Source organism: Saccopteryx bilineata, chromosome 3 (assembly GCF_036850765.1).
Source record: "Saccopteryx bilineata isolate mSacBil1 chromosome 3, mSacBil1_pri_phased_curated, whole genome shotgun sequence".
Lineage (NCBI taxonomy): Eukaryota > Metazoa > Chordata > Mammalia > Chiroptera > Emballonuridae > Saccopteryx > Saccopteryx bilineata.
Window position 1 is genome coordinate 94,213,782 of NC_089492.1, and position 26,046 is coordinate 94,239,827.

At 39.1% G+C, this 26,046-nt stretch overlaps 1 protein-coding gene across 4 annotated transcripts in view; it reads right to left on the reverse strand.

The window, feature by feature from the left end:
* Window positions 1-26,029, reverse strand: part of HEATR5B (HEAT repeat containing 5B) — a 97,189-nt gene extending 71,160 nt beyond the window's left edge. For 2 of the 4 annotated variants that reach the window (XM_066266902.1, XM_066266901.1), the window contains exons 1-9: window positions 25,564-25,946; window positions 24,954-25,101; window positions 20,825-21,036; window positions 16,632-16,740; window positions 13,309-13,458; window positions 12,002-12,173; window positions 9,322-9,479; window positions 8,152-8,401; window positions 732-887 (exon numbers count right to left, since the gene is read on the reverse strand). In XM_066266902.1, coding sequence (XP_066122999.1) covers window positions 732-887; window positions 8,152-8,401; window positions 9,322-9,479; window positions 12,002-12,173; window positions 13,309-13,458; window positions 16,632-16,740; window positions 20,825-21,036; window positions 24,954-25,101; window positions 25,564-25,565 — 1,357 coding nt within the window. In that variant the 5' untranslated portion in view covers window positions 25,566-25,946. The other 2 variants (XM_066266904.1, XM_066266903.1) reach the window with 2 other exon arrangements.
* Between the last annotated feature and the right edge of the window lie 17 nt (window positions 26,030-26,046).

Below are 26,046 nucleotides of genomic sequence, written 5' to 3' on the forward strand. Positions count from 1 at the left end.
TTCAGGACTTGTCTAAAACAGATGCGTTGCCTCAAATAGCAGAATATTCTAAATGAACACTTCCTACAAAGAACATAGTATTACTATATTCAATAAAATATAACTGCCTGACCAGGCAGTGGTGCAGTGGATAGAGCGTTGGACTGGGATGCAGAGGACCCAGGTTCGAGACCCTGAGGTCGCCAGCTTGAGCGCAGGCTCATCTGGTTTGAGGCAAAAAAGAGCTCACCAGCTTGAACCCAAGGTCGCTGGCTCCAGCAAGGGGTTACTCGGTCTGCTGAAGGCCCACGGTCAAGGCACATATGAGAAAGCAATCAATGAACAACTCAGGTGTTGCAACACACAATGAAAAACTAATGATTGATGCTTCTCATCTCTCCGTTCCTGTCTGTCTGTCCCTGTCTATCCCTCTCTCTGACACTGTCTCTGTAAAAAAAATAAAAAAATAAAAATAAATAAAATATTGATATAACTATTGATATAAAATTAAATGAAAGTAGTCAACAAATTTTAGTCAAAAACTACTGTGACTTTTTTGATTTGTCTCCCAAAACTGTATTTCACCATTTAATTCTAGACTATCAAAGTGATTTTAACAAAACTCAACTTTTAACAAATGATCTTAACTGCTAATTTGATGACCAGCAACTAATTGGGACTTAAATAACAATGACACCTATGACTTTGAAAAATAGTGAAGAAACATTTCAGCAAGTAAGGGGATATCACACCTATGGACGCTTCCTGAATAAGCGGGGACGCCGTGGCGTTCAGGCTCTGCACCAGGCTCCCGAGCTCCTGGAGGGCGCAGACCATCACGTGCTGGCTGGCGGCGATGTCTGCTGCTCCAGATTTGTTCTCACCACTGGTATCGTTCACTACTGCTTCTGCAAACACAAAGTCATGTACTTTGAGCGTGGATTAAACTGTGATGTAATTTGCTTACTCTACACAACTATGTTCTTAAGTCATTCCAGTTGATGCCTGAGTGTTGAAATTCTGTAGGCAGTTATTTCTCAGCAGAAAACCTGTGTAACTAATAGTGAAGGAACCTAAAAACAGTTGAATGACTTCATGCATGTAGCTCATTATTCTAGTCCCACCATTTGGCAGTGTTTCTGTCACTCAAACATTTCTCCACTGAACCAGTGTATAAATATTCCCTAAATTGTAACTCCAGGCTATATTGCTATTTTAACATATCTCAAGACCTATTACTCATTAATGTAAACACCTTTTAATTCACAATTTATCATTTTCAATTAGACCTGTATATTTAAAAAAAGGTTCACTAAGTTAGGTATAAACAACAAAAACTATAACTACCATATTTCCCCATGTATAAGACACTCCCATGTATAAGATGTACCTTAATTTTGGAGCCCAAAATTTTAAAAACAGACAAGTGAGAAAAAGTAGGAAATGAATGTAAAACAATCTACAACCACTGTATAAGATGCTCTCAGTTTTTAGATCCCAAATTTTTCAAAAAAGGGCACATCTTATACATGGGGAAAGACGGTAAACTGCTTATAAATGTATTTTTATTAAATTTATAAAACAATACATATTCTCTAAATATAAATTACTAATTATTATACATTAATTACATTCTTATTTCTTTTTTTTTTTTTTCTTCTGAAACTGGAAACGGGGAGAGACAGTCAGACAGACTCCCGCATGCGCCCGACCGGGATCCACCCGGCACGCCCTGGGGGCGACGCTCCGCCCACCAGGGGGCGACGCTCCGCCCCTCCGGGGGGTCGCTCTGCGGCGACCAGAGCCACTCTAGCGCCTGGGGCAGAGGCCAAGGAGCCACCCCAGCGCCCGGGCTATCCCCGCCCCAACGGGGCCTTGACTGCGGGAGGGGAAGAGAGAGACAGAGAGGAAGGAGGGGGTGGGGGGTGGAGAAGCAAATGGGCGCCCCTCCTGTGTGCCCTGGCCGGGAATCGAACCCGGGTCCCCCGCACACCAGGCCGACGCTCTACCGCTGAGCCAACTGGCCAGGGCCACATTCTTATTTCTAAAGACCTCTATTAGGCAATATAATTTGCCTGATTGAAGTTAATGTAATTTCCAACAGTGATAAAACTAAACTGTCTTATAGAATTTACATCTTGCTTTGTTTTAATTTCCTAATTGGACTGTAATCTCCATGAAGCTGGGAACTTTTATCTCACTCATTACTCAAATCTTAAATTATTGCTTTCGAATCTCGATTCCCAATAACTATTTGTTAAACTAAAATATTTTAAAAATAGATACTTCTTAGAAAAGGATTTTTTAAAATTATGGATTACTGAGGTTTCATAATGTATCCTATAGTGAGCTAATAGCCACCTGTAATTGTTCTACTCTAGGTCTTCATATTAAGCCTATTACGGGAGAAAAAATCCCCAACACCATACCTTTTTAACTCACTAGCAGTGCTCCCATCTCTGGCTCTTGTTCCACTAAATACAATAGTAATTTTTTAATTTGTCCCCTCATTTTCCTGTTTCCCTCTTATTCCTCTCATCATAACTCTTAGTCAACCAACACCTAAAAGCAAATTATTTTATTCTTGACCAAAATTTTTTCCTTATTTGCTTTTTATGGGTCCATACCCCCTTTTTTTGTTTTTTTTTTTTCTTTTGCCCCTTTATTACTTCTCCCCAATTCAGGCCCTCCGGTACAGGCATTGTTTGTTCTATTTAGTACAATATAATTCACGGTTCACTACAAGATTTTCTCAAGAAAGAGGGGAGAGGAGAGGAAAGGAAAAAAGGAGGGGGTGGGGAATAATTTCCTTTTTTTTTATTTTATTTTACTTTTCTTTATTTAATTATTAACTTTTTTAAAAAAACAAATCTTTTAGATTTTTTATTTTTATTTTTTTAACTTTTTATTCTTTATTAACTATCATTAATACTATCATCAAAACCACCCTCAGATGCCATTAAGGAAGAGAAAATAGAATATCACGGATACAAAAGAAAGAGAGGTAACACAGATAGATGAGGAAAAATCTACGGAGAAAAAATTTAATATATTGGAAACCTTGGAGTTAAACGACAGATAATTTAAAATAGAAATCCTAAAAATACTCAGAGATATACAAGAAAACACAGAAAGGCAATTTAGGGAGCTCAGAAAACATCTCAATGAACACAAAGAATATATTTCCAGGGAAACTGAAACTATAAAAACATATCAAACAGAGATGAAAAACTCAATACACGAGCTGAAAAACGAGGTAACAAGCTTAGCTAATAGAACAGGCCAGATAGAAGGTAGAATTAGTGAAATAGAAGACAAGCAACTTGAGGCACAACAGAGAGAAGAAGAAAGAGACTCAAAAATTTTTAAAAATGAGATAGCCCTACAGGAATTATCTGACTCCATCAAAAAGAATAACATAAGAATAATAGGTATATCAGAGGGAGAAGAGAGAGAAAATGGAATGGAGAACATATTCAAACAAATAATAGATGAGAACTACCAAAGCCTGTGGAAAGAACTAAAGCCTCAAATTCAAGAAGCAAACAGAACGCCGAATTTTCTTAACCCCAACAAACCTACTTCAAGGCACATCATAATGAAATTGGCACAAACCAATGGCAAAGAAAAAATTCTCAAGGCAGCCAGGGAAAAGAAGAATACAACATATAAAGGAAGGCCCATTAGATTATCATCCGATTTCTCAACAGAAACTCTACAAGCTAGAAGAGAGTGGACCCCAATATTTAAAGTCCTGAAAGAGAAGAACTTTCAGCCACGAATACAATACCCATCAAAGCTATCCTTCAAACATGAAGGAGAAATAAAAACATTCACAGATACAGAAAAGATGAGGGAATTTATCATCAGAAAACCCCCACTCCAAGAATTACTAAAGGGGGTTCTCCAATCAGATACAACAACAAAAAAAAACAAAGCCACAAGTAAAAGCTACAGGAAGAACACAATAAAACCAAATTTAAACTGTGACAACAACAAAAAGAAAGGGGGAGGAGAGGATGGAGATCAACAGTAGCAAAGGACGATAGAGTGCAAAAGTACTCACAAAATAGTGCACTACAATGAACAGGGTAGGAACCCTTTTCATTACTTAAAGGTAACCACCATTGAAAAAACCACCACAGAAGCACATGATTTAAAAAAAATAGCAACAGAGGAAAGATGTATGGAATACAACCAAATAAAAACAAAAGATAGAAAGATGAAAGAGAAGGATCAAACAAGACATAAAACTAACAGTAAGCAATCTATAAAATGGCAATAGGGAACTCACAAGTGTCAATAATTACACTAACTGTAATGGATTAAACTCACCAATAAAAAGGCACAGAGTAGCAGAATGGATTAAAAAAGAAAATCCAACTGTATGCTGCCTACAAGAAACTCATCTAAGTTACAAGGATAAAAACAAATTCAAAGTGAAAGGTTGGAAAACAATACTCCAAGCAAATAACATCCAAAAAAAAGCAGGCGTAGCAAAACTCATATCCGATAATGCTGACTACAAGACAGCAAAAGTACTCAGAGACAAAAATGGCCATTTCATAATGGCTAAGGGGACACTGAATCAAGAAGACATAACAACTCTTAATATATATGCACCAAACCAAGGAGCACCAAAATATATAAGACAGCTACTTATTGATCTTAAAACAAAAACTGACAAAAATACAATCATACTTGGAGACCTCAATACACTGCTGACGGCTCTAGATCGGTCATCCAAACAGAGAATCAACAAAGATATAGTGCCTTAAACAAAACACTAGAGCACCTGGATATGATAGACATCTACAGGACATTTCATCCCAAAGTGACTGAGTATACATTTTTCTCCAGTGTACATGAATCATTCTCAAGAATTGACCATATGTTGGGCCACAAAAAAAAATCAGCAAATTCAGAAAAATCGAAGTTGTACCAAGCATATTTTCTGATCATAAAGCCTTGAAACTAGAATTCAACTGCAAAAAAGAGAAAAAAAATCCCACAAAAATGTGGAAACTAAACAACATACTTTTAAAAAATGAATGGGTCAAAGAAGAAATAAGTGCAGAGATCAAAGATATATACAGATTAATGAAAATGACAATACGACATATCAGAATCTATGGGATGCAGCAAAAGCAGTGATAAGAGGGAAGTTCATATCACTTCAGGCATATATGAACAAACAAGAGAGAGCCCAAGTGAACCACTTAACTTCACACCTTAAGGAACTAGAAAAAGAAGAACAAAGACAACCCAAAACCAGCTGAAGAAAGGAGATAATAAAAATCAGAGCAGAAATAAATGAAATAGAGAACAGAAAAACTATAGAAAAAATTAATAGAACAAGGAGCTGGTTCTTTGAAAAGATTAACAAAATTGACAAACCCTTGGAAAGACTTACCAAGGAAAAAAGAGAAAGAACTCATATAAACAAAATCCAAAATGAAAGAGGAGAAATCACCACGGACACCGTAGATATACAAAGAATTATTGTAGAATACTATGAAAAACTTTATGCCACTAAATTCAACAACCTAGAAGAAATGGATAAATTCCTAGAACAATACAACCTTCCTAGACTGAGTCAAGAAGAAGCAGAAAGCCTAAACAGACCTATTAGTAGAGAAGAAATAGAAAAAACCATTAAAAACCTCCCCAAAAAGAAAAGTCCAGGCCCAGATGGCTATACCAGCGAATTTTATCAAACATTCAAAGAAGACTTGGTTCCTATTCTACTGAAAGTCTTCCAAAAAATTGAAGAAGCAATACTTCCAAACACATTTTATGAGGCCAACATAACCCTCATACCAAAACCAGGCAAGGATGGCACAAAAAAAGAAAACTACAGACCAATATCTCTAATGAATACAGATGCTAAAATACTAGCAAATCAAATATAACAACATCTTAAAAATAATAATACAGCATGATCAAGTGGGATTCATCCCAGAATCTCAAGGATGGTTCAACATACGTAAAACGGTTAACATAATACATCATATCAACAAAACAAAGAACAAAAACCACATGATCTTATCAATAGACGCAGAAAAGGCTTTCGATAAAATACAACATAATTTTATGTTTAAGACTCTCAACAAAATGGGTATAGAAGGAAAATATCTCAACATAATAAAGGCCATATATGATAAACCATCAGCTAACATCATATTAAATGGCACAAAACTGAAGGCTTTCCCCCTTAAATCAGGAACAAGACAGGGTTGTCCACTCTCTCCACTCTTATTTAATGTGGTACTAGAGGTTCTGGCCAGAGCAATCAGACAAGACAAAGAAATAAAAGGCATCCATATCGGAAAAGAGGAAGTAAAGGTATCACTTTTTGCAGATGATATGATCCTATACATCGAAAACCCCAAAGAATCCACAAAAAGACTACTAGAAACAATAAGCCAATACAGTAAGGTCGCAGGATACAAAATTAACATACAGAAGTCAATAGTCTTTCTATATGCCAACAATGAAACATTTGAAAACGAACTCAAAAGAACAATCCCCTTCACGATTGCAACACAAAAAATAAAATACTTAGGAATAAACATAACAAAGAATGTAAAGGACTTATATAATGAAAACTATAAGCCATTGTTAAGGGAAATCGAAAAAGATATAATGAGATGGAAGAATATTCCTTGTTCTTGGTTAGGAAGAATAAATATAATCAAGATGGCCATATTACCCAAAGCAATATACAAATTTAATGCAATTCCCATCAAAATTCCAATGACATTTTTTTAAAGAAATGGAGCAAAAAAGCATTAGATTTATATGGAACTATAAAAAACCCCGAATAGTCAAAGCAATCCTAAAGAAAAAGAATGAAGGCATTACAATACCTGACTTCAAACTATATTATAGGACCACGACAATCAAAACAGCATGGTATTGGCAGAAAAATAGACACTCAGACCAATGGAACAGAATAGAAAACCCAGAAATAAAACCACATATATATAGTCAAATAATTTTTGATAAAGGGGCCAACAACACACAATGGCAGAAAGCCTCTTCAATAAATGGTGCTGGGAAAACTGGAAAGCCACATGCAAAAGAATGAAACTGGACTACAGTTTGTCCCCCTGTACTAAAATTAACTCAAAATGGATCAAAGATCTAAACATAAGACCTGAAACAATTAAGTACATAGAAGAAGACATAGGTACTAAACTCATGGACCTGGGTTTTAAAGAGCATTTTATGAATTTGACTCCAAAGGCAAGAGAAGTGAAGGCAAAATTTAATGAATGGGACTACATCAGACTAAGAAGTTTTTGCTCAGCAAGAAAAACTGACAACAAAATAAACAGACAGCCAACTAAATGGGAACTGAAATTTTCAAACAACAGCTCAGATAAGGGCCTAATATCCAAAATATACAAAGAACTCATAAAACTCAACAACAAACAAACAATCCAATAAAAAAATGGGAAGAGGACATGAACAGACACTTCTCCCAGGAAGAAATACAAATGGCCAACAGATATATGAAAAGATGCTCATCTTCTTTAGTTATTAGAGAAATGCAAATCAAAATGGCAATGAGATACCACCTCACACCTGTTAGATTAGCTATTATTAACAAGACAGGTAATAGCAAATGTTGGAGAGGCTGTGGAGAAAAAGGAACCCTCATCCACTGTTGGTGGGAATGTAAAGTAGTACAACCATTATGGAAGAAAGTATGGTGGTTCCTCAAAAAACTGAAAATAGAACTACCTTATGACCCAGCAATCCCTCTACTGGGTATATACCCAGAGGGAGAGGGAAAGGGGGAGGGAGAGGGGCACAAAGAAAACTAGATAGAAGGTGACAGAGGACAATATGACTTTGGGTGATGGGTATGCAACATAATTCAACAACAAGATAACCTGGACATGTTATCTTTGAATATATGTATCCAGATTTATTGATATCACCCCATTAAAAGATAAATAAATAAAAAATAAAAAAAAGAATATTCTAAAGATACATTAAAGGAATAAATTGGTGAGTAAAAACAAAGAGTACTAAAAAAAATCACTTTTAAAATACAACCCAGAAAAATATATAAACTAGTCAGATCTGTTAGAATTTATTAAGAATAATAATAAAGAACTAAATGACCAAGGCAATCAGCAGCATTATCATGTCAATCCTTACCTACGGCTTTCATTTGTTTTCCAATAGCTTGGCATATTTCTTTGGCGGCTGCAATCTGGGCTTTTTCACCTAGCAAACTGCCCACAGTAGCTCTCAGAATAAAGGAGACACATCGTCTTGAGTACACGGCCTCCACATGTGTTTGCGTTGCCCGAGGATGGGAAACCAGATCAAGGACGTGGGACAAGAATGTAGCAAAGCTACGCTCCAACCACTGACCACCCAGTGTTGTGACAAAAACAACGTATGCCTATAAGCAGATTAAGATACAATTTCAAATAAATGTATGGTATATCAATGAACTAAAATCAGATAAAGCAACCACAGAAATAACTGATAACAGCGTTAAAATAAATTATATTTGAGATTAAAATAGAGAAAATTTAAAACATGAGACCTTTTTAGTACTTCTGGCATAGGAATTACTGGCAGAATTATCTTTCACTAAATAGTTAACACAGAGAATGGTAAAGGAGGAAAGGAAAGCTGAACTCATCAGCTTTGAAAAAAGGTAATGGGCTATCGGATTAACAAAACCCTAACATCCTAATAAATACAGACCTAGAGCTACAAATCACTTGCTTTTTTACTTTAAGATAAAAATGGTTACTTTTATTTATACTTGTTTCAGGAATAAGAAATAGTTAAAGTGATTTTTTACTAAAATCATAAAGAAACCTTTCATCTTATTAGACATTAATTATTATTAGATCCATAAAAATAACATCTTACTTGGTCTCAATTATTACTTTAAATTTATAATTCTAAGTCAGATTTAATCTCAGTGTTATCTTGGTGATTAACCATTTACGGAAATCCAAGTACTAACCAGTATTTTTAGCTACAGGGTTATTGAACAAAATTAAAATCTAAATGCCTCAAGCTACCTAAATAAAATTTCATCACAACTGAATTATTTCACATCTGATGTTCTAAAAAGTAAATTTTGTTAGACATTTATATAAATATAGTAGACACAGGCTTATTTATACATATTAAGCATGTAATTTAAAATTTAATTTTAACTCATTCATTTGGTAAAATAAATGTTTTGAAAGAAACCAGACAATATGAAGAATCTCTCTGTGAGTACTGGTATTTAGTAAGAGTCTTCCATGAATTTTCACAAGTGATTTGAACAGAATTCTTTTATACATCTGTATTACAAACCTGTGTGACTCCAACTCTCACTTCACGATTAACAGACCCTCCAACTTTTAACATTTCTCCACCACTCTTCAGGAAACCTGACCCTCCACGCAGAAATCCTGTGGCCATGAGTTCTAAGACTTCATCAAATGTTGCTCGCTTCACATTCTGGCGCATTACTTTCAGGGAGAAGAGTAAATTTATAAGCACATATATTTTGCTACTAGTTAAATAATATTTTCTAATAATCTAGCTTTAAAATTCAAGTAATTATTTTTAAGTATACTAAATTACCACAAAAGATGTAAGGTCTATAGTTTCCCTATGATCTTAAAATTTATGATGTGCTTGCAGAAATAAATTCAATTTGAAGCAAAAATGCTAAGAAGACTAGAAAGAACTAGAAGTTAAAATCAATTCCATAAATCTATGACAAAATAGTCTAATGATGTAACCTTGATATGTACACATGACAAGAACAACACACACCCACAGCAGACACTGCTAACTGATCACAGATAGCCTCATTCCCAGCACTGAGATGGACATAAAAACACCGAGGCACTAAAATATCACTGGATTACAACTGACTTGCCATCCCTGGTATACAGGTTCATATTTTATGACTTCCTTTCACATACAGTAGCAAACATAATCCTCACAAAGACTCTATAGGAGAGGCATAAAGCTCATGATTAAGTTTGTAGGCTTTAGAATCTGATCGTCTGAGTTTTAATTTCACCTCTGATTCTTAATAGAATATTTAGTAGAGTACAAATTATGCAATCTCTCTAAACTTATTTTCTTTTTCTTTTTTTTTAATTCATTTTTTAGAGAGGAGAGAGAGAGAGAAAGGGGGGAGGAGCAGGAAGCATCAACTCCCATATGTGCCCTGACCAGACAAGTGCAGGTTTCGAACCGGCAGCCTCAGCATTCCAGGTCGACGCTCTATCTACTGCGCCACCACAGGTCAGGCGAAACTTATTTTCTTCTTTATAAAATGGTAGTAACAACAGAACATATCATTTATAGGGCTTTTGTGAGGATTAAATAATTCTGTTTCCTGTCATCATCTAATTCAGTGGTCCCTAGTCCCCGGGTCCCGGACCGGTACTGGTCCGTGGGCCATTTGGTACCAATCCGCAGAGAAAGAATAAATAACTTACATTATTTCCGTTTTATTTATATTTAAGTCTGAATGATGTTTTATTTTTTTTAAATGACCAGATCCCCTCTGTTATATCTGTCTAAGATTCACTCTTGACGCTTGTCTCAGTCACGTGATACATTTATCCATCCCACCCTAAAGGCCGGTCTGTGAAAATATTTTCTGACATTAAACCAGTCCGTGGCCCAGAAAAGGTTGGGGACCACTAATCTAATTCATAGATTCAAATACTTATTATTATAGATGGAAGAGAACAAAGTTCAAGGGGTTTCGCAGCTAATAAACATAAGAGCTAGGATTTTATAACAGCTGATTCTCTTTCTACTATACAGAGATGGAGTAGGGGTGGGGACAATAGCAGAGCTAGGTTTGTTCAATATCTAAGCACAACTGTCCTTGAAGCATCTCTATAAAACTGTGGGGTATAGAAGTCACATCAACAGTCAGTGTTTCCTGATTGACTACGACAGTCAAGAAAAAAATGAAAAATAATACAGTGCTACTGTCCTGGCCAGCTGGCTCAGTGAATAGAGTATCAGCCTGGTGTGCAGACATCCTGGGATCAATCCCCAGTCAGGGCACACACTAGAAGCCACTATTTGCTTCTCTTCTTCTCTCTCACACCCTTCTCTCTCTTCCCCCCTTTTCTTAAATTTATTTTATTTTATTTTATTTATTTATTTATTTATTTTATTTATAGAGAGACGGATAGATAGGAACAGACAGACAGGAACAGAGAGAGATGAGAAGCATCAATCATCAGTTTTTCGTTGCGACACCTTAGCTGTTCATTGATTGCTTTCTCATATGTGCCTTGACTGCGGGCCTTCAGCAGACCGAGTAACCCCTTGCTCGAGCCAGTGATCTTGGGTCCAAGCTGGTGAGCTTTTTGCTCAAGCCAGATGAGCCCACGCTCAAGCTGGCAACCTCGGGGTCTCGAACCTGGGTCCTTCCGCATTCCAGTCTGACGCTCTAACCACTGCACCACCGCCTGGTCAGGCTCTCTTCCCCTCTTGCAGCCAGTGGCTTGACTAGTTCGAGTGTCGGCCCCAGGCACTGAAGATAGCTTGGTTGATTAGAGCATCGAGCCCAGACATGGGCTGCAGGTTAGATCCCGGTCAGGGCGCATACAGGAGTATATCTCTCTATCTCCCCTCCTCTCACTTAAAAACGATAATAATAATCATAACAATAATACTGTGCTACAAATGGAGATCTAGTCATCAGAGATTTAAATTAAGAAAGCACATGAAGAGCCAGATTTCAATTCCTTGAACAGTATACAAAATTTCATAAATACTTTCTTGTATGATCAAACACATTCCTACATACTATTTTATACATTATCATTATTATAAAAAATGTCTTGACTACCAAGAAAGATGGCATTTGGATACTTTAATTTTATGAAAAAGTAGACTAATACTTAACAATTTAGACTTGCCAGAAAGGAAAACTCATCTAGAAGGAAGTATTCCATATACCTTCAAATGTCTGTTACAGTCTAGATCAGGGCCTGGCAAACAACGGTACCTGTTGCTTGTTTTGGCATCAGTGCTGTAGCCATGACTGTTCCTAAGAGTTTAGACACTGCCACTCGTACTCCATAATTTGAGTTTTCCAAAGCCTTGAAGCAGAGAGTAGCTATATTTTCCAGTTCGGCAGTCCACATGAACACAGCTTCATTCTGTAGTTCTAGTAGACACTATAATTTTTAAAAAAATACAAAGTTAATTATATCCTAAAACTTCTACTTCCAGAGATAGAAAAACAAGAACCAGATTTACTCTACTGAAATAACCAAAATATTGGATAAAATATATGAAACCACAGCTTTCAAGACCTGGACATCAGGAGATAAAAGATAGTGATACTTAAGTAACTCACAATGGATCATATATTAAGTGAAAAACCATGCAACTTAAAGAAGGAAACCCAGGGGAAACTGTGGGTTAGGAAAAGTTTTCTTAGTTACAACACCAAAAGCACAAGCTGATAAACTGGACCTGAACAAAATTTAAAACTTCTTAGAAAGCACTATTCAGAGAATGAAAAGATAAGCCACAGACTGAAAGAAAATATTTGCAAATAATGTATCTCACACAAGAATATATAAAGAATCTATAATGTACCCTCAAAACTTAGTAAGAAAACAAAAACAATGCACAAAAGTTTTGAACAGACTCCGCATCAAATCAATGGCAAATAAGCACCTAAAAATATGCTCTTCATTAGTCATTAGGGAATTGCAAATTAAAGCCACGATGAAATACCTGTACATATCTATAAAAAAGGCTAGAATTAAAATGACTGGCAATGCCAAATGTTGGTGGGGATGTGAAGAAAATGGAATGGTATGAGTATTTTGAAAAATACTGGCAATTTTCTGAAAGTCAAATATAAATCTAGCATATAATCCAGTCATTCCACTCCTAGGTATTTACCCAAGGGTAATGGAAACATGTGTCCACACAAAACTCATATACTCATCACTCATGTGATAATCACATCAGCTGTTGTTCCAACAACCCAAACTGCAAGCAACCCAAATGTTCATTATAGGTGAAGGAATGAACCATTTGTGGTAGAGCAATACAATGAAATACTACTCAGCAATAAACTACTAAATAAACATGTAACAACATGGGTGCATTTCAAAATAATTATATTCAGTGAAAGAAGTCGAAACTCCCTCCCCAAAAAAAGATCACATACCACATGATTCTATTTATATAGCATGAAACTAATTCATGGGGGACAAAAAGTATTCGACCATATTTTAAAACTTTAAAAGAACAAGCAGGATAAGGAGCAGCATCATATATTGGTCTGGTACTAACCTTGGCAACTGCACACCGAACAGCCATTGACCTGTCAGTCAAGAGGGACCTAGCATTCTTGTAAATATCACGATGAGAAGAAGCTGCTGCTCCACCCAGTCCATTGAGAACTTTCTGTAGACTCATTAAGATTTCACTTCGCCCTTGAGACTAGAGTCAAACATAAAGAAAACTTAAAAACCATGTTGTAAAGCAAATTCCACATTTAAGAACATACCAAAATACAAAAGTTCTCTGGGCCTAATGGTCTTACCTTTAAACTCTAAAGAGTAAGAAATAAGAAATGAAGTAGGTATTTTAGAAAGTACCTGAAAGGTAAAAATAATTACTAACTTCAATTAAATAGCATCTCTCTGAGAAATTAGGTTACAGCAAGTGAATACATTCCAAGGTTTCCCTGACCTGCTCAAGTACAATATAATAAGAATATAAAGACAATTTCAAAAGCTTTAGTATCATATCTCAAGATCCCAAATTTTTGGGATGTGAAAGTTTAGATAAAAAGCAGTTGAGAAGTAAGATAAGCCATCTGCCTGACCAGGCGGTGGCGCAGCAGATAGAGCGTCGGACTGGGATGCGAAAGGACCCAGGTTCGAGACCCCGAGGTTGCCAGCTTGAGCGCGGGCTCATCTGGTTTGAGCAAAAGCTCACCAGCTTGGACCCAAGGTCACTGGCTCGAGCGGGGGGTTACTCAGTCTGCTGAAGGCCCGTGGTCATGGCACATATGAGAAAGCAATCAAGCCTGACCTGTGGTGGCGCAGTGGATAAAGCGTCGACCTGGAAATGCTGAGGTTGCCGGTTCGAAACCCTGGGCTTGCCTGGTCAAGGCACATATGGGAGTTGATGCTTCCAGCTCCTCCCCCCTTCTCTCTCTCTGTCCTCTCTCTCTCTCTCTCTCTCCTCTCTAAAAATAAATAAATTTAAAAAAAAAAAAAAAAAAAGAAAGAAACCAATCAATGAACAACTATGGTGTCGCAATGAAAAACTGATGATTGATGCTTCTCATCTCTCTCCATTCCTGTCTGTCTGTCCCTGTCTATCCCTCTATCTGACTCTCTCTGTCCCTATAAAAAAATTAAAAAAAAAAAGATAAGCCATCTAAAAGAAAACATCTGCATATTTTAAAAGCTTGTCAGAGATACGCCAAATTCCCATTTTCTTGTGACAAATTCAAATTCTTTGTTTTCATACTCTTATGGTGCTTGATTTATGTTTTTTGTTGTTTTTTGTGACAGAGACAGTCAGAGAGAGAGACAGAAAGGGAAAGACAGGAAAGGAGAGAGATGAGAAGCACCAATTCTTCGTTGTAGCACCTTAGTTGTTCATTGATTGCTTTCTCACATGTGCCTTGACTGGGGGGCTACAGCAGACCGAGTGACCCCTTCCTTGAGCCAGCAACCTTGGGCTCAAGCTGCTGAGCTTTGCTCAAACCAGATGAGCGCGTGCTCAAGCCGGCGACCTCGCGGTTTCAAACCTGAGTCCTCCACATCCCAGTCTGACGCTCTATCCACTGTACCACCACCTAGTCAGGCCTGTAAGCTTTTTGATGTCAGGAACCATGTCTTATTCATCTTTATACCTAATGCCTGACAATATGTCCTCAATTTTTATTTAATAAATAAACGGACAAATAGTTCCCAGAAGAGATTGTCCCAGAGATCTTTAGCTTTCTTAAAGGGAGTTAGACTATGGAGTACAGCACTTAGTCAATTTTTAGTTAACTTCAAGTTGACAAGGAATTAACCTCAAACTGACATAACAAAACAGAACTATTTTTACTTAATATTATCTGCTGTAGATCTGTAGATCGAATAGTGTTTCCCCCACCCAAAAGAGTAGTTCAATTCCTAAGTGCTAGTATAATTCCTAAGTGCTGCTGATATGGCTTTCTTTGGAAATAAGGTCTTTGTGGGTGAAATAAAATAAAAATAAGGTCATCCTGGATTAGGGTGGTCCTAATCCATTGTCTGGCATCTTTATAAGAGAAGATTTTGGCCTGACCAGGTGGTGGCACAGTGGATAGAGCGTTGGACTGGGATGTGGAGGACCCAGGTTTGAAACTATGAGGTCACCAGATTGAGGGCAGGCTCATCTGGTTTAAGCAAAGCTCACCAGCTTGAGCCTAAGGTCGCTGGCTCGAGCAAGGGGGTCACTCCCTCGGCTGTAGCCCCCCGGTCAAGGCACATATTAGAAATCAATCAATGAACAACTAAGGAGCCACAATGAAGAATTGATGCTTCACATCTCTCTCCCTTCCTGTCTGTCCGTCCCTATCTGTCCCTCTCTCTGTCTCTCTGTCTCTGTTACACAAAAAAAGAGAAGACTTTGGACACAGAACACAGATGCATGGGGAGAACACCACGTGATAAGGAAGGAAAGGCTGGAGATGCACCTCCACACCAAGGACGGCCAATAACCACTAGAAGCTCCGAGGCAAGGAAGGATTCTTCCCAAGAGGCTTCAGAGGAAACACGGCCCTGCTAACTCCTTGATTTCCGATTTCTGGTCTCCAAAATTGTATGACAATAAATTTCTGTTGTTTTAAGCCACCCAGTCTGTGATAATTTATTATGGCACCCCTATAAAACTCATGATACAAAAAAAAAAAATGGCAATGCAAAATATCCATAGGGTTAAATAAAAAATGATAGGAAAAACTATTCTTTGTCAAAGAAAAGCAATCTTTGCCTTCTCCCCAAATATGAGGTAACGTACATTAAAAAAAAAGGGCAAGTGGCCCTGGCTGATTGGCTCAGTCGTAGAGCATCGGCCCAGTGTGTGGAAGTCTCAGGTTAGATTCCCGGCCAGGACACACAGGAGAAGCGACCATCTGCTTCTCCACCCCTCCCCCTCTCCTTCCTCTCTATCTCTCTCTTCCCCTCCTGCAGCCAAGGCTCCATTGGAGCAAAGATGGCCCGGGCACTGAGGATGGCTCCATGGCCTCTGCCTCAGGTGCTAGAATGGCTCTGGCCACAATGGAGCAACGGCCCAGATGGGCATAGCATCACCTCCTAATGGGCAAGCTGGGTGGATCCCAATCAGGCGCATGTGGGAGTCTATCTGACTGCCTCTCCACTTCTAACTTTGGAAAAATGCAAAAAAATAGGGCAAATAATTTTTTTGCAAGTAATAATTTTAACATACCTTATTGCTAAACAGTATGAGTACCTCAGTAACAGAAAATAGGCAAACATATATTTTGTTTGTTTGTTTTCTCTTTTTTTTGTTTGCTTTTATTTTTTATTTGCAAACATATATATATCTGTGACATTTAACTCCTGCCACAAGCAAAACATTTAAATAATATTTGTTGTAAAACTTACCTCTGCACTTTTCAGAGATTTCAAAAGATTATTTACTGTTTCTGGAAATGCACTGCCTAGCATTCGCCCCATTTTTTCATAAAATGCTCCAACACAAGTCACTGCAGCCCTGTAAGAAGTAGTATTTGCACTAGTTATTTATTGTTCAGGTTAGTAATATAACTTTATCATTACTTTTCTCATTTTCAGAAATCAATTTATATTTGTGCAGGACACTTTTGGCTGATAATCCTTAATTTTCAAAAACACCTTGTTTATTCTTTATAACTACACCAAACACTGTGGTTAATCAAATTGTAATCTTGTTAGAAAAATAAGAGAATAAGTGTATATTTACATAACAAATCACACCCATCCTTTGGAAAGATACCCACGTATTTTTTTTCCTTTTATGAAGACTTCTCAAATTATATCAATCTACAAAGATCCTTCTCCTCTCTCAAATATAATTTGAGTCAACCACTCAAATATAAAATGAGTCAACCACTCATTTTCACAAAATGGTCACTGTGTTGTGACTTGACAATTTTATTCAGCTCTTACCTTGCCAATGGAAATGTAAACTCTGGAAACAGAAAATCTATCATATATTTTTATACTGTTCACAGTATCTGTCTCTTAGTATACAAATAATAGTAAATAATTACTTGCAAAATTTAATCTAAATGGTTTTTTTTTCTTCTATTTTTCTGAAGCTGGAAATGAGGAGAGACAGTCAGACAGACTCCTGCATGCGCCTGACCGGGATCCACCCGGCACGCCCACCAGGGGGCGACGCTCTGCCCACCAGGGGGTGATGCTCTGCCCCTCCGGGGCTTCGCTCTGTTGCAACCAGAGCCACTCTAGCGCCTGGGGCAGAGGCCAAGGAGCCATCCCCAGTGCCCAGGCCATCCTTGCTCCAATGGAGCCTCACTGCGGGAGGGGAAGAGAGAGACAGAATCTAAATGGTTTTAATGGAACATTTGGCTACACAGAAGAAATGTAACAGCTGCCCATCTCTTCAGGGCAGGGAAGACCACCTGACCTACCTTCACTCATGTAAACAGTAAATAAGTGAATAGCTGAGCTCGGCTGAGAGGCTGGAGTAATGAAGAGGTGAAGAGCATATACGTGGGAGTCTGGCAGGCATGTGCCTGAATCCTAGAACCTGCCACTTAATAGCTGTGTGTCCTGAGCAAGTTACTCAGGCTGAGAGGATGTAAATTTAGCTTACCATCACATGTATAATAAATAGTAAATTCAGGGATGCAGCCTTTACCTCTTTGACTCCAAATCCCGCTTTTTCCAATACCCTTCAGGCTGATAACAAAGCTAAAGATGACCGAGGTCACATGCCAGAATATATTAGGAAATTCTTAAACAGAAACCATGAATCATTGGAAGTACATATAAATAGCATATAATATATGTAATAAATCATACTTACGTAGAAGTACATAATGTGTGGATTTGCTAAGTGGGAAAGAACTAAATCATCAAAATCATTAACATAGCCCCATATTCCAAAATAAACTGGAAAGCACTAATACTCACTAATCTCTTCTAAAACTTTGGTGATCTACATCTATTCCACACAACACAAAATGTAATCATAACTTATCTATGCAGTTGGAAACAAGACTGAAGAATCAGTGTTCAGAAAAATTTCCTCTGTAAACTATTATATTGGCCTCGGCCCCTTGAATGTTGGTATTCTAGAGTTGTATCCTTGGCACCCTCTGTCCTCAAACAGATGTACATTCTTCCAGGGTAACTTTCTCCATACCAAAGGGTTCAGCTACTCCATAACGTCCATTCTCTACCCACCAAAACTACCATATTTCCCCATGTATAAGAAGCACATTTTGGCCCTGGCTGGTTCGCTCAGTGGTAGAGCGTCGGCCTGGCGTGCAGGGGTCCCGGGTTCGATTCCCGGCCAGGGCACACAGGAGAAGCGCCCATCTGCTTCTCCACCCCTCCCCCTCTCCTTCTTCTCTGTCTCTCTCTTCCCCTCCCGCAGCGAGGCTCCATTGGAGCAACGATGGCCCGGGCGCTGGGGATGGCTCCTTGGCCTCTGCCCCAGGCGCTGGAGTGGCTCTGGTCGTGACAGAACGATGCCCCAGAGGGGCAGAGCATCGCCCCCTGGTGGGTAGAGCGTCTGCCCCTAGTGGGCGTGCCGGGTGGATCCTGGTCGGGCGCATGCGGGAGTCTGTCTGACTGTCTCTCCCCGTTTCCAGCTTCGGAAAAATACACACACACACAAAAAAAAGAAGCACATTTTTTCGAAAAATCTGGGGTCTAAAATTACTGGGTGCGTCTTATACAGTGATTGTAGTTTTACTTGCATTTCCCACTTTTCCATGCTTGTTTTTTGCACTCATGTTGAAGACAGTGATTCATCATCAGACACAGATGAGGACAAGCTAATGGATGGGAGTTTTGACAGTGATGAAGAGTTGTATGAATTTTATGATGAATAAAACTTGAGTTTAATAACTTTATGTAATATATTTTTTTAAAAAGTCGGGCTCCAAAATTAAGGTATATCTTATACATGGGCGCGTCTTATACTTGGGGACATACGGTACATTCTCAACTCAGATCTCTAAAATCCAAACCAGGATTTCCACCTGCCTACTACACACAGTCACTTGGCTATTCCCACTTACACTCCAAAATCAGCATGCCCAGAATGAACTCATCACCTTTCCTTTACCATGTGTTTCCTCCCCTAATTTGTATCTTTCTGAAAAACACTATATATAAGGTATAAATAAGCCATTTCTGTTTCCAATTAGAAGTTTCCTTTGCCTAGAAAGTAGGTTAGCCAATGTCAGCCCGTAGACCAAATCTGGCCCATCATCCAGCCTGCCACCTGTTTTTTTTTGTTGTTTTGTTTTTTTTCTTTTTTGTATTTCTCTGAAGTTGGAAACGGGGAGGCAGTACGACAGACTCCCGCATGCGCCCGACCGGGATCCACCTGGCACGCCCACCAGGGGGCGATGCTCTGCCCATCTTGGGGCGTTGCTCTGCCGCAATCAGAGCCATTCCAGCGCCTGAGGCAGAGGCCACAGAGCCATCCTCAGCGCCAGGGCAATCGCTTCTCCAATGGAGCCTTGACTGCGGGAGGGGAGGGAGACAGAGAGGAAGGAGAGGGGGAGGGGTGGAGAAGCAGATGGGCGCTTCTCCTGTGTGCCCTGGCCAGGAATCGAACCCGGGACTCCCATATGCCAGGCTGACCCTCTACCACTTAGCCAACCGGCCAGGGCCTGCCACCTGTTTTTAAATAAAGTTTTTACGAACACAGCCATACCCATTTATTTACATACCGTCTATGGCAGAGGTGTATAGCTGTGGCAGAGATGTATAGCCTACAAAGTCAAAAATATTTATTATCCGGCCCTTTTCATAAAGTTGGCCAATCCCTGGGCCTATCACATCCATTTTACCCTCTTCCTATCTTAACCCCTTACTTGGGTCAATTCCATGTTTCCTTCTTGATGGCTGATCTTTGGCTGATGCTTCTTTGAGATGCCTTCTTTAACACTGCCCTTCTCTTACATCACGACCAACCTTATTTAGGTGTTATTTTTCTCTCCCATGGCACTCCTCACAGTACTATAACTGCTGTGTTTCTTATTTAACTTGTTCACAGGATGTGTCCCTATAGCCATTACCTTCAAGACTTGCTCCAAACCACAGGTATGAGCTAGGAATTGGATTAAGCTCTTAATCTAAGGGTCAGCAAATTTGCAGGCAAAGGGGTCTCTGTCCCAGGTACTCAACACTGTCACCACAGCCATGAAAGCAGCTACCTCCTAAAGGAACAGACACATCTGCATCCCAACAAAACTTTATTTACAAAACAGGCAGCAGGCTGCATTTGGCTGAGGGCTATAGTTTTCCTATTCCTGCCTCAATTTCATCATCTGTTTCTATCCATCCCAGCCAAGAATATCATCTTCAAAAGATCCCTGTGCAAATTGCTGCCATTATTCCAAACTTCCACAGTCTGCTGAAGGTCCCAGTGGTAATGGAGCAAATGTTGAAATAGAACCCCTTCCCCAGACCTACTCAGGGAGCTTTTATTGTCAACAGCATGCCTCAGGTTCCAACTACATGGAGGTCTTTACAATCAGCAGGCCCTTATTAAGACAAGACACTCTGAAAAAAACAACAAAAAAACCGTTCAAGATCTCAAAGTAAGTACTTACAGTTTCGTTGGTAAATACGCTGCAGTGTCATCTTTACTCCTGATAATGTCATTACATTTTTCAAGTGTTTGAAAAACAGTGAAAGTATCCCCAATGCTATAGAGGGCTGCGAGATTTTTGGCTAACAATTTTCGTGTAGGTGGTCCAGGTGAACTACTTATTAATCCAGTTAATTGTTCAACAAGTTTTTTCTGTTTCTCCTTAACATCAGTCTGTTATAAAAAATAAATAACATAACCAGTTTTTTTCTTATTTTCATTTTTATAGCCTTTTAGTCAAAATAAAAAATACTTAACAGTTAAAGCACTCTATTAATTAAACTTAATATTATATTAGGCATAAAACCAGAAATTAGAATTTTCAAGATAAGGAAGAGTTCAGTAGGAAATAAATCATTCTTTACTAGATTATATAGTCTCCTTCATTCCCCTGCAAAGCCAAAAGTTAGCTGCCAATAAAAGTACTGTAGACCCAAAAGTTTCCATGCCAATTTACTAAGAAATAAGCCAATAATGTAAGGATGTAAAATATTGGGCATATGGACAACTGATGTATTAGAACCGAGATTAGCTCCCATTTTAACAGCAAAGTCAGTAGTCCAAAAGTTGTATGTCAGTGAAGGAAATCAAAAGAAACTCTGAAGGAGCTCTAGGCAACAGAAACAATATTTAGATCTACCCATAATTAATACTAAAAACGACTTCATTCATTCAAGAAATATGTATTTTGCACTTATTATATGCCATGCACTATTCTAAGCATGAATACTCTAAGGCAGTGAACACAACAGATAAAGTCTATGCCCTCATGAATTTACATTCTAGAGAGGATATAGAATTTACCACAAAAACAAACGAATAGTGTGAGTTCTTCTTACCTATATTGCTCACAAACATTAGGGGATATTTTATCCCTTCATGTTCACTTTGAAATATCCCTGTTTGTGAGCAGTATATTTTACATAGATAAGTGAGGAAAGGCCTCTCTGGAAAGAAGTGAAGGTGTGAGATATGCAGCTATCCGGGAGGGGAACATTCCCGGCAGAGGGAACTCTGGAGGCCTGGAGGAGGGAGCATGGCAACCTGCTTGAGTTCAGTGAGAGGGCCCGCGGGGGGAGCAGAGGAAGAGATAGGCAGTGGTAGATGAACTCAGAAGGGTAAAGGGACCTGATTGTGTCATGCCTTACATACATCATTGTAAGAACTTTGAATTTTATTCTGAGAGTTGGAAGCAGAGGGCTATGATCTAAATGTTTAAACAAACACATTCTGACTGCTGAACTAAGAATACTCTACAAGTGGTTCTCAACCTTTCTAATGCCGTGACCCCGCAATACAGTTCCTCATGTTGCGGTGACCTCAAACCAAAAAATAATTTTGGTGGCTACTTCATAACTGTAATTTTGCTACAGTTATGATTCGGAATGTAAATATCTGATATGCATTATGTATTTTCTGATGGCTTTAGGCGACCCCGCCGGGGTCACGACCCACAGGTTGAGAACCACTGCTCTACAAGGTACACATCTGAAGCACTGTGAGCACTCAGGAAGCTTTCTGCAATATTGTTAGTAACAATAGAGATGATGAAAAGAAACTTAATTCTGGATATAGTTAGTGGATGGATCCAATAGGATTTGCTGATGAATATAATGTGAAATTTGAGAAAAAAAAGTCAAGAATGTCTCTAAGGTTTATGACCTGAGCAACAGAAGGATGAAAGGTCATTTCCTGAATGAAGAGCACAGGGGAAGGGCTGGTTTGGAAGGGCGAAATCAAGAATATGTTAACTCTGAGATGCTGTTTAGGTGTCAAGAGAAAGAGGTAGTGTCTCATTGGACATTGGGAAGTCATTACTATATAGATGGTAGTAAAAATCTGAGACTAAATGATACCACTGTAAGCATTTATATAAGTGTAATAGATTAAACAAGAAGAAAACGAAGGCTGCCCGGACTGAGAAAGAGCCATCTAAAGGAATGAGGAGTAATTAGTGAAGTAGGAAGAAAACTAAAAGAAAATAGTGTCCTCAAAACCACAAATAGGCCTGACCTGTGGTGGCGCAGTGGATAAAGCGTCAACCTGGAAATGCTGAGGTTGCCGGTTCAAAAAAAACCCTGGGCTTGCCTGGTCAAGGCACATATGGGAGTTGATGCTTCCTGCTCCTCCCCCCTTCTCTCTCTCTCTTTCTCTCTCTCTCTCTCTCCCCTCTCTATAATGAATAAATAAAATCTTTAAAAAAAAAACAAAAAAAAAAACACCACAAATAGGACTTCACACAGTGTGCATCCACAGGTGCATAACAATCTATTGTTTGATTTGAATGGAGTATATGCAGATGTTCATATTACTATACTTCATAATTAAGATAACTTTGTATATACTCTTTTGTACTTTTCCATTTCAAAACAAAATTTAAAAAAATTTAAGTGTTTCACGTAGAAAATCAACTACATCAATTAATACAGAATACTGACCCATTGATTTGAGCAATTTGAGATCACTAATGACCGCACAGGAGCTGTTTCAGGGAAGCAGAGCTGGAGAGGGTTTCAGAGAAAATAGAAATGTCTAGTTAAAGAAACCTTACTAAAACGATACTAAAGGCAACCAAAAAAAGAAGCCCAAATCCACAAGAGTAAGAAAAACAGGAAAAGAATCAATGCAATATATGGAAGCCAGGTATCCCTAACAGGGAAAACTAAGAAGAAAATCAACTTACAAACAAAAAGGTCCCCTAAAACTTATGTTCACAGTTGTTTCAAGGATCTAGGCACTTATGGAAAACTTAAGTTGTGCCTAGAAATGGAGGGAATGCTTGAGAATCCAAGAAGTTGTAAGACTCCCATATCTCTCTCCTCTACTCTGGAGCCCAGGCACACTGTGGGCTGGGGAAATGGCACTGAAAACAGAGGGATTAAGTGAAAGTTTACACACTGACTGTTGAAGTCCCTAGCTTTCTCTCTGAATTCCTAGAACCTAGACAACTAGTCATACAACCTAAACCCGAGAGTAGAGGAGTCTCTCTGAGGAATGACTAGCCAAGAGGAACCTATGATACTCACGTCAAGGGTTCCTCAAAGAACTGGGCTAGCCTACGACGAAGTGCAGTTAAAAAACTTTACCCTGCCCAGAAAATGTTTTCCTACTCACTATAAATTTGAACAGAGAGCCAAAAAGCATCAGATGTTTGAGGAAAGCACATAATTTTTTAAAAATATTTTTTTCTTTATTGATTTTTTTAGAGAGAGAGAGAGACAGAAACATCAATCTGTTCCTGTATGTACCCTGACCGGGGACTGAACCTGCAACCTTTGCATCTCTGGACAATGCTCTAACCCAGTGGTCCCCAACCCCCGGGCCGCGGACCGGGACCAGTCTGTGGGCCATTTGGTACCGGTCCGCAGAGAAAGAATAAATAACTTACATTATTTCCATTTTATTTATATTTAAGTCTGAACGATGTTTTATTTTTTTTTTAAAAGACCAGATTCCCTCTGTTACATCCCTCTAAGACTCACTCTTGACGCTTGTCTCGGTCACATGATACATTTATCCGTCCCACCCTAAAGGCCGGTCTGTAAAAATATTTTCTGACATTAAACCAGTCCGTGGCCCAAAAAAGGTTGGGGACCACTGCTCTAACCAACTGAGCTATCCAGCCAGGGCATGAAAAGCATCTAATTTTAAAGACAGAAAATAAAACACACACATAATGAAAACCAACACAAATAATGAAATAGACTACTCAGGATAAATAAAACAGAAGTCTGTTATTAACTCCTCAGAGGGATAAATGAAGATATTGGGATTGCTAGAAAGCATTGAGGGGCCACAGGAAGTCGGACAGCAGTCTAATAGTCATGTTTTTCTACAGTAGCACTCAGCTGTTCAGGTAGAGACATGAAGTAGGCACAACAAAGTGGGTTTAAAGGAGGTGTGAGTCTTGCCACAGAATAGAAAAAGTACAGACAAGAAATTCCTATTACAGTATATTATCCTCAAGTTCCATAAGTGACCTAATGACCTACAACCTTTCCAAAAATGTCTTCTCACAAATCATGAGCACAAAATACTTTTGATTATGTTAATGCAACTGGGAAAATAAAAGAAAGAAAGCAATTTCATACCTTATTGGCAGCAACCAAGACTTTATCAAGAAATCGCAACCATTCAAAGATGAAAACTGGCCTTTTTGCTTCAGTGATTTGAGCCAAGGCTTCTTCATTTAGCAACAAACTGTGAGCTAGCTCCATTACTGAAGTTTTAAATTCACACCTTAAAGTAACAAATTAAAAAATACTTGTAAGGATGTTTTCACTGTTAAAAGTGCAGCTTAATGATTGGAACCCACTAAGAAATGAAAAGTCAGGCTTTACTTCTCATTTCATTTGGAGGAAACTTACATAATTTCTTTGAGGCAAAACCTGAGAACTAAATTCTAAAAAAAAAGGGTACAAAAAATTAATGATCAGTGAGAGAAAAAAATGGGGTAAAAAAATTGCAATAAATATCGCAAATAAGGCACTTGTCCAGGAAAGAATATGCCTAGAAAAACACATGTCATTAACTCATTCATTCCATACACTGGAAAACTGAAGCACTAAGATCAAACACCAGCCAGGTCTGACAACCCAGCCTTCTTTCTTCTTGTCCACTGCGGGGTGCACAGCACCCGTACTCCCCCTCGCTGCACCTCGCCCAGGGCTGTGTCAACACGTCCCAGCAAGAAGAACCCACATGGAAGTCTCCCACGGTCTTCCTACAGGGAAGGGATGGGGCGGCCTGGTCCCCTCGGCCGAAGCATCGGTGACATCCCCGGGCGGTCCGAGCCCGCAGCGAGCAGAAGCTGCGCGCGCTGCGGGTCTGGGTTAACACGGCTCGTCCGCGGACCTTCGCGCAGCGCCGGGCCCAGGGAAAATGCAAGAGGACGCCGCAGGCCTCGGCACGGTCACTTGGGCTGTCAACCCCAATAGGCGCGGGCTCGGAATCGAGTCCGGCCCTGGAAAAGGGAAAAAAGTCAATTACGAACTCAAATGTCCTCCCCTGCCCTCCGAAAACGTGCGGGGGGCCAGGGCTGTGCTTGCACGTCAATGTGCATGCTTTGCCGCCAGATGCGGCGGCCTCACCTCCTACTCTGGAAGGGGCCGATCAGCTGAGCGCCGGGGCCAGAAGCAACAGCCTTGGGACCCGGATGCCCCGCCTTCCGCACGGCGGCCAGCA